General features: G+C 45.3%; 1 protein-coding gene across 9 annotated transcripts in view; it reads left to right on the plus strand.

The window, feature by feature from the left end:
• NLRP12 (NLR family pyrin domain containing 12) overlaps positions 1 to 12,741 on the plus strand; it is a 60,852-nt gene that overhangs the window by 22,354 nt on the left and 25,757 nt on the right. For 3 of the 9 annotated variants that reach the window (XM_077915958.1, XM_077915950.1, XM_077915941.1), the window contains exons 1-2: positions 7,158 to 7,508; positions 10,423 to 10,503. In XM_077915958.1, coding sequence (XP_077772084.1) covers positions 7,226 to 7,508; positions 10,423 to 10,503 — 364 coding nt within the window. In that variant the 5' untranslated portion in view covers positions 7,158 to 7,225. Of the gene's footprint in view, positions 1 to 7,157; positions 7,509 to 7,553; positions 7,906 to 9,072; positions 10,237 to 10,422; positions 10,504 to 12,741 lie in introns of those variants that run through there. The other 6 variants (XM_077915984.1, XM_077915975.1, XM_077915932.1 and 3 more) reach the window with 6 other exon arrangements.

The raw sequence follows: 12,741 nt of genomic DNA on the forward strand, positions 1-12,741 counted from the left end.
TTCAGCTTTGTTATACAGGAAAAATAAAATCTACTTACTTAAGTCACAGTGGAATTGACAGGTAAATACCAAAACTAAGTTGTATAAATCATCAAAATTTATGTTGCCCCCAATCAAACAAATCATGAAAGACATTATTTTGGTCGTATTTAAAAGCAGCCCTATTTGGATAGTGGGTGATGTTCTTGTTTTTATTTTTAAGATTTTATTTATTTATTAATGAGAGACACACAGAGAGAGGCAGAGACACAGGCAGAGGGAGAAGGAGGCTCCCTGCGGGGAGCCCAATGCAGGACTTGATCTCAGGACCCTGGGATCACGACCTAAGACAAAGACAGATGCACAACCACTGAGCCACCCAGGTGCCTCTATATTCACCCTTTTATTTATTTATTTATTTATTTATTTATTTATTTGAATTTTATTTATTTATTCATGAGAGACACAGAGAGAGAGAGGCAGAGACATAGGCCAAGGGAGAAGCAGGCTCCATGCAGGGAGCCTGAAGTGGGACTCAGTCCCAGCACTCCAGGATCACGCCCTGAGCCAAAGGCAGAGGCTCAGCTGCTGAGCCACCCAAGCATCCCTATATTCACCCTTTTATTTATTTATTTACTTACTTATTTACTTATTTATTTATTTTTTATATTCACCCTTTTAAAGTACACAATTCAATGTTGATTTGGAGGGGGAGGGGTGATGGTATATATATATACACCACTGTCTAATTCCAGAACGTTTCCATCTCCCAAAGAGAGACCCCAAACCCATTACCAGTCACTCCCCATCCCTCTCCTCCCCCTCACAAACACTAATCTATTTTGTATCTCCAAAGCTCTGTCTATTCTGGGCATTTCACGTAAGAGGAATCATACCATACATAGCCTTCTGCTTCTGGCTTCTGCCACTCAGCATCACATTTCAAGTTCATCCACATTGTAGCATGTATCAGAACATTGTTCATTTTTATGATTGAATCATATCCCATTTTATGGATATGCCACAGTTTGTTCATCTGTTCATCCATTGATGGACCTTTGAATTGTTTCCATTGGGGGGCTATTATTCATAATGTAGCTATGGACACTTGTGTAAGTTTTTGTGTGGTCATGTGTGTTTTTATTTTTATTTTTTTTTTAATTTTTACTTATTTATGATAGTCACACACAGAGAGAGAGAGAGAGGCAGAGACACAGGCAGAGGGAGAAGCAGGCTCCATGCACCGGGAGCCCGATGTGGGATTCGATCCCGGGTCTCCAGGATCGCGCCCTGGGCCAAAGGCAGGCGCTAAACCGCTGCACCACCCAGGGATCCCTCACTCTCTTTCTTTAAAAAAGAAGAAGAAGAAGAAGAAGAAGAAGAAGAAGAAGAAGAAGAAGAAGAAGAAGAAGAAGAAGAAGATTCTCCTTAACATAAATCCTGGTGCCAGTCATTCATTAAAACAGCAAAAATTTCTCAACATCTTTATGTTTCTTCTTTATGTCTCTTTCCACTTTCTAACACACTGGAGTGTCTTACAAGAAAGACAAGGCATTTTTGTGATTAGAAACAACATTTTCTTGGTAAGAAAGAAGTCTCAGGAAGCATTTTCAGTGTTTCCTGAATTGACTATCATAACAAATTGTCTTTTCCTACCTTCAAACTCTGAAGCCCTTAAAGTCAGGGGCAGGTGGAGGGCAGGGAGGAGTGGATTCATTCCTGTGTAGAAATAGTACTGAGCTACAAGAGTCCCCAGAAATCGCCCATTCTCCTCCTTCCCATGAGAAAACAGGGCTTTTTTGAAAGGGGATACACGAAATAGTTACAGATCCAGCTTTCCTCTGCATTCTTAGAAATCTTTTTCCTCCTGCGACAGTGGTGGGGAGGGAGGTGTCAGATGGTGAGTCATTCAGGGAAGCTCAAATCTAACCCATAAAGATTCCAGATTAGCAACATCTCTTCCCTCTCCACTGCCTTAGAACATTGCCACTTACCCCCGCATCCCTCAAACACACCCACTGCCCCCAACCAGGCCCCTGAACCCAACCAACCTTCTTGTTCTCCTAGACTCCAAGCTTCCTCCTTTGGCTTAGCCTCCACAAGAGCCCTGAAGAATTTTCCTTAATATGGATCTGACTCCATCCCTCCCCTGTTCAAAACTACTCTGTGCCTTACAATGAAATATTACTTTGCCATAAAAAGGAACCAGGTACTGATATGTGCTCCACATGGATGAACCTTTATACAATGTGAAACCTTTATACAATGAAACATTATACAATGTAAAATAAGCCCAATGTAGAAGAAGGTCATATATTACATGATTTCATTTATATAAAATAGCCAGAAGAGACAAATTCATAGAGAGAGAAAGTAGATTGGTGGTTGCCAGGGGCTGGGGGAAGGAGACAGGAGAAGTGACTTGCTTAAGGGTCTGGGGTTTCCTTTGGGGATGAAAAAAGTTCTAGAAATAGATAGTGGTGATGGCTGCAAAACGTTGCCAATATATTTAATGTCTGAATTGTACATTTTAAAATAGTTCAGGGGTGCCTGGGTGGCTCAGTGGTTGAGCATCTTTGGTGTCTAAAACTCTCAACTCAAAAAATAAAAAATAAAAAATAAAAAAACCAAAAGAACTAATAAAAAAAATAAAAATTAAGTTAAAAAACCTCTCAACTCCATGGCTTTGAAAGATCCAAAGTTAACCCATAATTTTTTTTCATTTATATAAATGCTTTTTATTTATTTCCTCACATTTGTTCTACACCAAGACCTGCTGAAGACATTTTTACAGAGGTTTAATCTTTACAGAAGTCTGGCTCCTTGCCAATGTGGACTTGGTCCAGTAATGCTGACATCAACTGGGAGTTTGTTAGAAATGTGGAATCCAGGGGCCGCCTGGATGGCTCAGTTGGTTAAGCATCCAACCTTGATTTTGGCTCAAGTCATGATCTCAGGGTCATGAGATTGAGCTCCACGTATGGCTCTGTGCTGAGGGTAGAGTGGAGTTTGCTTGAGATTTTCCCTCCCTCCTTCTCCCTCTGCCCCTCCACCCTCCACCATGCACACTCATGCTCTCTCTCTTGCTCTAAAAAAAAAAGAAAAAGAAAGAAAGGAAGAAAGAAATGCAAAGTCTCAAACCCGCTAAATCAGAATCCTTATTTTAATAAGATCCCCAGGTGGGGGTGGCTGGGTGGCTGTCGGTGACACCTCTGCCTTCTGCTCAGGTCATGATCTCAGGGTCCTGGGATTGAGTCCTGCATCGGAGTCCGTGCTCAGTCTTCTTCTCCCTCTACCCTTCCCCCCTGCTTATGCTCCCTCTCTCTTTGTCTCTCTCAAATAAAAAACTAATAAATAAATAAATAAATAAATAAATAAATAAATAAATAAATAATCTTTTTAAAAAATCCCTAGGTGATTCATGTACAATTAGAGTTTGAGAAGCACTGGACTTGGTTGCCTGGGTGGCTCAGTGGCTGAGTGTCTGCTTTTGGCTCAGGGGGTGATCCTGGAGCCCTGGGATGGAGTCCCTCATTGGGCTCCCCACAGGGAGCCTGCTTCTCTCTCTGCCTATGTCTCTGCCTCTCTCTGTTTGTGTGTGTCTCTCATGAATAAATAAGTAAAAATCTTAAAAAAAAAAAAAAAAAAGCACTGGGCTTATGATTTTGAGATTGTACCCACCAATGGTCACTAATCTCAATCCCACTCCTTAAACAACCTCAAAAGCTATATTCTTTGTGTATTGTGAGTGCAGCTATTTTGTGAGTCCAGAAAGCATTACTGGCTCTCACGACGCCTCCCCTCTCCTTTGAGCATATCTGTCCCATCCCTGCTTCTAGTAGCAACACAGTTGGACTGGTAGCCTTGCAGAGGCCACAGTAGGTAGTGAAAGTAGGAAAATCGAAGTAGGTCACATTTGAGGATCAGAGCCCAATACCTCACCTCTGAGATTCCCATTTTACATAAGTTATGTAAGGCCTTGTCCTGCGTCCTATTTCTTGGTGAACCTTCAGAGGTTTGGAGTGAAGGTAAAGTGACTCTTCCAGGGTCACACTGCTAGTGAGATGGCGAGGTACAGGGGGTGGGGGAAGAGAGACACGTGGGGGATCTCTACGTTGCACCGCTGTCCCTGGAAAGTCAGCAGGGACTCCGCCATGCCCCTTCTTCATGTTGCTGGCATGCACAGAAACACTCACCGACTCCCTGCTCCCTATGGGAGCCACTGATTTTTATGACTCCTGGTGGAATAACATTCCCAATGCCCTGTCTCCTGCTTGGTGTCAAATATTTTATCCTCCTAATCAATCTAGACCAATAATAATAATTTAAAAATTATTTTAAATAATTTCCACAACCCCTGCAAATCAAGCATTCTACACTTTTCATTTAAAAGTGAGGAAGGAGGGATCCCTGGGTGGCGCAGCGGTTTAGCACCTGCCTTTGGCCCGGGGCGTGATCCTGGAGTCCCAGGATCGGGTCCCGCGTTGGGCTCCCTGCATGGAGCCTGCTTCTCCCTCTGCCTGTGTCTCTGCCTCTCTCTCTCTCTCTCTCTCTCTCTGTGTCTTTCATGAATAAATAAATAAAAATCCTTTAAAAAAAAAATAAATAAATAAAAGTGAGGAAGGGGGATCCCTGGGTGGTGCAGCGGTTTGGCGCCTGCCTTTGGCCCAGGGCGGGATCCTGGCGACACGGGATCGAATCCCACGTCGGGCTCCCTGCATGGAGCCTGCTTCTCCCTCTGCCTGTGTCTCTGCCTCTCTCTCTCTCTCTGTGACTATCATAAATAAAAAAATTAAAAAAAATTAACTAAAAGTGAGGAAGGTATTACCATTTCATAGAATTTCTTCTCCCACCCACCCACCCATCCCCACTTTTTTCTGCATTCGTTTTCTCAGGCAAAGTGATCTAGCCTGGGGCACCTGGGTGGCTCAGGGGTTGAATGTCTATCTTTGTCTCAGGGTGTGATCCCGGAGTCCTGGGATCAAGTCCCCCAGTGGGCTCCTCACAGGGAGTCTGCTTCTCCCTCTGCCTGTGTCTCTACCTCACCTCTCTCTGTGTCTCTCATGAATAAGTAAAAATAAAATCTTAAAAAAAAAAATTATTTAGCTAGCACTGCTCATAGGCTGGACATAGCTTTAAGGTCTTATTTTCATTCCAAGTAGTTTAACAAAATCCATATTTTTCTTCTCCAAATACTATGCCCTCTCTTTGGTAACATCTCCATCTTGGGTCATATAAAATGTTAGATGTATGTGTGATTCATTCATTATATAGCTAATCAGATATAATGGGGGGGTACATTTCAGGCACTGTTCTAGTTGTTGGGAAGAAAATGGTGATCGGAACTATTTGGGCTGAACTGGATTGCCTCCCCAGGGCAACTGACGCTGTTCATTGGTTTTATCTGTTATTGAATTTCATTGAAATGTAATTATATAGAACACACTTTTTAATATTTGGCTTCTCTTGCCTAATATGATACCCATATGGGGCGTCTGGGTGGCTCAGTTGATTGAGCATGTGCCTCTGCCTCAGGTCATGGTCCCAGAGTCCTGGGATGGAGTCCTCAACAGGGAGTCTGCTTCTCCCTGCCTGCCACTCCCCCTGCTTTTGCTCTCTATCTCTCTCATAAATAAATAAATAAATAAATAAATAAATAAATAAAATCTAAACAAAACAAAACAAAACACAAAACATAATGCCCATAGGATTTATCCATATTATTTCTTATAGCTGTGGTTTGTTTCTCCTTATTGTTTAAGGCACTGAAATCAGGCTTCCTGGTTTTAGCTCAAGGCATCCTAAGTGAAGTAATACTGCTTTGACTGCCCTCCCCAAATCATTAAATCCCTGTGCCAGGCAGTTTGGGCTTACATATGCCACAGTGAGGAATGAGCCCTCTATCTTCCTGACTTACAGCGGTTCTGTTACCATATTGAGCCTGTTAGCCCTGGCTACATCTATATTCTCATTCCTGGTCCCAGGCAGGAAAAAGTCTGTATCAGTTTCTTTTCTTCTTCTTCTTTTTTTTTTTTTTTTCAAGATCTTATTTATTCATTCATGAGAGACACAGAGAGAGGGAGAGGCAGAGACACAGGCAGAGGGAGAAGCAGGCTCCATGCAGGGAGCCTGATGTGGGACTTGATCCCAGGACTCCAGGATCACACCCTGGGCAGAAGGCAGGTGCTAAACCGCTGAGCCACCCAGGGATCCCCCTGTATCAGTTTCTTACGCTGCTATAACTAACACCACTACGCACTTTGAGTATTTTACAGTTTTGGAGGTCAGAAGTCCAAAAAGGGGCTAAAGTCAGGGTGTCAGCTGGCTGTTCCTTGAGAGGCTCCAGGTGAGAATCCATTTCCTTGCCTTCTCCAGCCAGTCATCATATCCCTCCTTCCTCTGCTTCCATCTCTCTTGCCTCTGACCCTGGTCATCACGATGACACTGAGCCCACCCTTGGATGTGGATTATCCCATTCCCTGGAAGTGGATAATCCAGGACCCCGTCTCAGGAGCCTTACATTTAATCACACCTGCAAAGTCTCCTTTGCTACTTAACGTAACATTTCAGAGATTGGGGGATTGGGACACAGACGTCTTTGGGGGACCACTATCCTGTTTACCCCGCAGTCCCTTTCTGTGCCCACGAAAAGAGAAAACAGCAGGCCCCTGCAAGTAAGGTTCTTAATGCTTCTACCTGGAAGAGGTTGGCTCACATTTGCCCACATTGCAGGGTTGCTTGCTCAGGGGCCGTCTCCCAGAGCAGGTGCCCTATCCAAGTCCCATGCCAACAGAGAGGAGGTCTAATCCTCCCACCCACGAGGAGGGCCAGTAGCTAGTTGGATAATAATCCAAGGGACCAGGGGCAGGGGAGAGGCAAGGGAAACAGCAGGAAAGATGAAGCAGGGAGTGTCCTCTTGGCCAGGGGAGCCGGGAAGAGGGAGCAGAAGTGAAAGTCTTTCTCATGGTGGAATGGCTCCTGGGATTTCCTAATGTGACCAACTTCCTCTTCTGGGAAGGGGAACACCCACTGGCGCGTTGCGGGGCTGGGCAGGCGCCACCCGAGGGTGAGGAAGCTCTATTTCGCCACCAGGGCTTTCCTGTCCGGCTGCTGCAGCCTCGCGCGGAGGCCTGCGGTGGGCATGCGGGGCCGGGGCCGGGGCCGGGGCCGGGGCAGGGGCCGGGACGCTGGCACCGCGGGCACACCCTAGGCTCCGCTTCCGCCCTGTGGGGTGCACGGCGCCCCCATGCCCCGCGCCCCGCCCAGCAGCGGCCTCTGTCGCCTCTCGGCCTACCTGGAAGAGCTGGAGGCGGTGGAGCTGAAGAAGTTCAAGCTGTTCCTGGGCACCGAGGCGGAGGCGGGCCGGATCCCCTGGGGGCGGCTGGAGGCGGCGGGGCCCCTGGACACGGCGCAGCTGCTGGTGGCACACTGCGGGCCCCACGCGGCCTGGCCGCTGGCGCTGGGCCTCTTCCAGCGCATCAACCGGCGGGACCTGTGGGAGAAGGGCCGGAGAGAGGAGCCGGTGAGGGGTAAGGAGTCGCCGGCCGCCCGGCCCTGCGGGGGCCACCACCGCGCGCACGAACCCCGAACCCCGAACCCCGAACCCCGTGCTAGCTGCTGCCCTTGCCCCCAGAACTGCCGCTTCGCCACCCACCCTGGAGGCACTTCGTCGGGCGCCGGTGCTGTCCTCCCGCACTGGGCCTGGCCCTCGCCCTCGCCCTCACCCACCCGGGCTGCCTTCTGCTGCGCCCCGATCTCTCCCTGCTCCCCCTGATCTCTCCTACTGTGTCTTCTGTGCCGTGAGAGAATCACGATGCTGCTAACACCGACCCCCTCCTCTAACGCGGCGTCCACTGTAAAGAATGCCTCGCTCGGCGTCTTAAGTGCTGTGTGACCCACATTGTAATGATCACACCTGTTCTAGAGGTAAGACAACTCAGAGGCTCAGGACGCCTGGGTAGCTCAGTGGTTGAGCATCTACCTGAAAGACCCTGGTTTGTAGCATTTGCTAATTTCCAAGGTCTAAATACTCCAGGAAGAGCTGATTTGATATTACCAACGTGGTGTAGACTTGCTTGTAATCATAGAAATTTAGCGGCATAATCTCTTGTCCTGGTGAGGTGTGATGACAAGAGGCCTCCTTAGGCCGGGTTCCAGGTGGCTCCTTCTCTCCTCTCTCCATCCTCAGATAGCACTGGAGAGGCATCCGACTGTGGGAGTATGAGACTGCCTTACATCTTTATTCAAGAGCCCATAAGAGAATCAAAGTGCGGCATGCCTGGGTGGCTCAGCAGTTGAGCATTTGCCTTTGGCTCAGGGTGTGATCCTGGAGACCTGGGATCATCAAGTCCCGCATCGGGCTCCCTGTGTGGAGCCTGCTTCTCCCTCTACCTGTGTCTCTGCCTCTTTCTCTCGTTCTCTATGTCTATCATGAATAAATAAATAAAATCTTTTAAAAATTAAAAAAAAAAGAAGAAGTAGAATCATAGAGTATCTTTTTGTGACTGGCTTATTTCACATAGCATGATGTTTTCAGGATTCATCCACGTTGTAGCATATGTCAGTGTTTTCTTCCTCTTTAAGGCTGAATAATATTCCATCATGTGGAATACATACACTAATATATATATATTACATTTTAATTCGTTCATCTCTCTCTCTTTTTTAAAGATTTATTTACTTATTTATTTATTAGACACAGAGAGAGAGAGGCAGAGACATAGGCAGAGGGAGAAGCAGGTTCCCTGCAGGGAGCCCGATGCACGACTCAATCCCAGGACCCCAGGATCATGACTTGAGCTGAGGCAGCCGCTCAACCACTGAACCACTCAGGTGCCCTATCTCTCTCTTTTTTAAAGATTTTATTTATTTGAGAGAAACAGAGAGAGCACGAATATGGGGGGAGGGTCAGAGGGAGAGGGAGAAGCAACTCCACCTAATAGGGAGCCCCACATGGGACTCGATCCCAGGACCCTGGGATCATGACCTGTGCCAAAGGCAGACATAAAACCAACTGAGCCACCAGATCCCTCAATTCATTCATCTCTTGATGAGCATCTGAGTTGCTTCTACCTTTTTGTTATTGTAAATAATGCTGTTGTTAACACAGATGTACAACTATCTCTTCGAGTTTTGCTTTCAATTATTCTGAATATATACTTGGAAGTGAAATTGCTGGATCTACTAGTAATTCTATTTTATTTTTTTTAAGATTTTATTTATTTATGCATGAGAGACCAGAGAGAGAGAGGCAGAGACACAGGCAGAGGGAGAAGCAGGTTCCATGCAGGGAGCCTGACGTGGGACTCGATCCTGAGTCTCCAAGATCACGCCCTGGGCTGAAGGCGGCACCAAACCACTGAGCCACCGGGGCTGCCCCAGTAATTCTATTTTAATATTTTAAGGAGCAGTGTTTTCCATAGTGGCTGCACCGTTTTACATTCCCACCACGGAAGCACAAGGAGTCCAATTTTCCTACAACCCCCACCAACACTTGTTATCTGCAGGTTTGGGGGCTTTTTCTTCATGGAAAAAAAAAGAAAGAAAGAAAGAAAACAAAACGAAAACCAATAACTCTATGCCCGACGTGGGGCTTGAACTTATCACCCTGAGATCAGGAGTCCCGTGCTCCACCAACTGAGCCAGCCAGGTGCCCCCTCTGTTATGTTTGTGGTCTACTTCTGCTAGGAAGACTAGCCAAGTGGGGAGCCTGTCCCACCAGGTCGGAGCATACCTGCCAGAGCACTGGAACTCACAGGTAGGCTTGCACTTTAGGGTTCTGTGAAGCTCAAAGATGTCCAGGAAGCACTTGGGATTTTTGACCTTACAGTGCATCCACAGAAAAGCCTTTCCTGGTCACCCAAACTAAAATACTACTTTCAACCGCTCTGTCACGTACACTTGTTTATTTTAGACACAACTTTCATCATTATCTGAAGTTATACAAAGTGTTTATTATTTTTAGAAATTCAACTCCCCATGCCAAAAGTATGTAAGGTCCACGGAGCAGAGACCTTGTTTATTGCTGTGTTTCCAATGCAAGCAAAATTTGCCTGGATAACACTGGTGCCAGTGATGCTTGGAGAGGTGGGTGAATGAGACCTGACCAAGGACTGGAGGGAGGAAATTCAAGCTAACTCACAACTTCCTGCCTGAGGGGATTTCTTGGATGGACAGAGGTGCCAATCACCATGATGTGTACCCAGGAAGGAGAGTGGGTTATGATGAACAAGTGTTTTCAGCAGTGCTGCATGTGAGGTGACTGCCAATCATTCGGGGTGTGGGTGGGCAGACAGTTATCAGTGTAGACTGTTTGATGTAATAGTAACTAATATGTTTTAAATTGCCATATAAGTTATATTCATTTCAGGTGTGCAAAGTAGCTATTATTATTGAGAGCTAGCCAGGTATATGCTAGCTGATCTCCTAAAATGTCTCTTCCAGATACTCCATCTGGTGACCCATCCTCACCGGGGAGCCAGTCAGCGTGTTCTCTGGAAGTCTTTCCTGGAGCTCTAAGAAGAGGTGAGCCATGAGCCATGTATCTTGCAGACTGCACAAGGCTACACACACCAGACTATTCAACAGAGTAGATCAAGCAAAAATATATATCTATATATTTATTTAATGTTTGCCTATAACAAGAGATCTTGACCTGGGTGGTTGCAGAGTTTATGTAACAGATTAACAACACTGTCAAAGCCCCAACTTCTTGCTGTTTCATTTGTCCTAAGACTTGTCACCTCATGGTTGCACGATGGCAACCAAACCATGCAAGTGACTTCCAAGCAGGGGAGAAAAGAGAAACAAAAAGGCTTTCTTCCTCAAGAGAGAATCATTTTATTCAGGAATAAAATCCTTTCAATAAGCTTACTCCTTCCCAGTGGTCATCTCTGTGTACCTCATTGGTCAGGACTGGGGCACATTCCCAGACCAGCCGCTGGCAACAAGGAATGAGATTGCTCACGAATGGTTTAGCCAAACTGTTCTTCATCCTCTGGGGCTTGTGAAAGGACAGCATTCACTGGAATCAAGGGATCAGCACCCATTACCTTAATAGAATCAGGATTGTTGGCAAAGAAGAAATGACTGTGGGCTGCTGGAAAGACGGCACCACTGTTAACTATAATACAAATAATTCTGGACACCTTTCAAGGCATCTTAATGCACTGGGTATAGCACATGGTCAATATATGGTAACTCCATCTTTATTCTCATCATTATGTTAAGCTTTTCTAGTTTCCAAATATTCCCTGTGTCTCAAAATAAGAACACTTTCTCTACAGGAAAAGACTAAGACTTTCACAAAATCGGAATATTACTGTCCCAATTATCTTTGTTCAACTGAAAAATGCTTTCTACATGAAATAGAATCACAGTTGACAAAAGAGAAGTACAATTGACATATTTATGAACCTAGTATTAGTATTTATCAATACACATTAAGGGAGCTAATAAAATAATTTTATCAACCAATGAATGGATAAACAGAATATGGTGTGTATATATATATGTATGTTTACATGTATATACATATATATATACACACAATGGAATATTATTCAGACTCAAAAAGGAATGAAATTCTGATACTTGCTACAGCATGGGCATACTTTGAAAACATGATGCTAAGTCAAATGCGCCAACATAAAAAGACAGATACGGTGTGATTCCTCTTACATGAAGTACCTAAAGTAGACGTGAGACAGAAAGTGGAACAGTGGCTGCCAGGGGCTGGGTAGGGGAAGGAATAAGGAGTTAGTGCTTCGTAGGCATACAGTTTCTGTTGAGGATGAGGAAAGTTCTGGAAATGGATAGTGGTGATGATTACATAGCTTTGTGAATGCACATGATGTCACCAAATCCATCAAACACTTAAAAATGGTAAAAATGCTAAGTTTTACGTTACATATATTTTACTATAATTAAAAATAAAAGAGTACATGCATTCCTTTCGAGAGAGTGCTGGGCTCAAATTTAGATCTCTTTTTTAACCTTCCTTTGGCCAGATTTTTTTTTTTTTAAGATTTTATTTATTTATTCATGAGAGACACACAGAGAGAGGCGGGGATATATGCAGAGGGAGAAGCAGTTTCCCTGCAGGCAGCCTGATGTGAGACTTGATCCTGGAACTTCAGGATCATGTCCTGAGACGAAGGCAGATGCTCAGCTGATGAACCACCCAGGTGTACCCCTTTGGCCAGATATTACAGGCCTCTGGTGACATCCAAATACAAAAGGATACATTTTTGTCTGGACCAGGGTTCCTCCACCTGGGCACCATTGGCAATTTGGGCTGGATCATTCTTTATTGTGGGGTGTCCTGGGCACTGTAGGATGTTGAATAGCATCCCTGGCCTCCAACCACTAGATGGTAGTAGCCTGCCCCTCACCCCTATTTGTTACAGCCAAAAATATCTCCAGACCTCACCAGAACTGCCCTGGGGGACATGTGTGTAAACACAATCACCTTGGTGAGCACTGCTGTTCTAGATTATGCATTCGCTTCTATACCAAGTAGATTTCCCTAAGAGACTTTAAGCACAGGACTTATAGAATGAGTAAGTTCTCTAAACTGCTTTCTCAAACTTTTTTTTTTTTTTTTTTTAAGATTTAATTTATTCATGAGAGACACAGAGAGAGGTACAGACATAGGCAGAGGGAGAAGCAGGATCCCTATGTGGAGCCCTATGCGGGACTCAATCCGGGGACTCTGGGATCACAAACCCAAGCCAAAGGCAGATGCTCAACCACTGAGCCACC

The sequence above is a fragment of the Canis aureus genome, chromosome 1 (assembly GCF_053574225.1).
Source record: "Canis aureus isolate CA01 chromosome 1, VMU_Caureus_v.1.0, whole genome shotgun sequence".
NCBI classification, from domain to species: domain Eukaryota; kingdom Metazoa; phylum Chordata; class Mammalia; order Carnivora; family Canidae; genus Canis; species Canis aureus.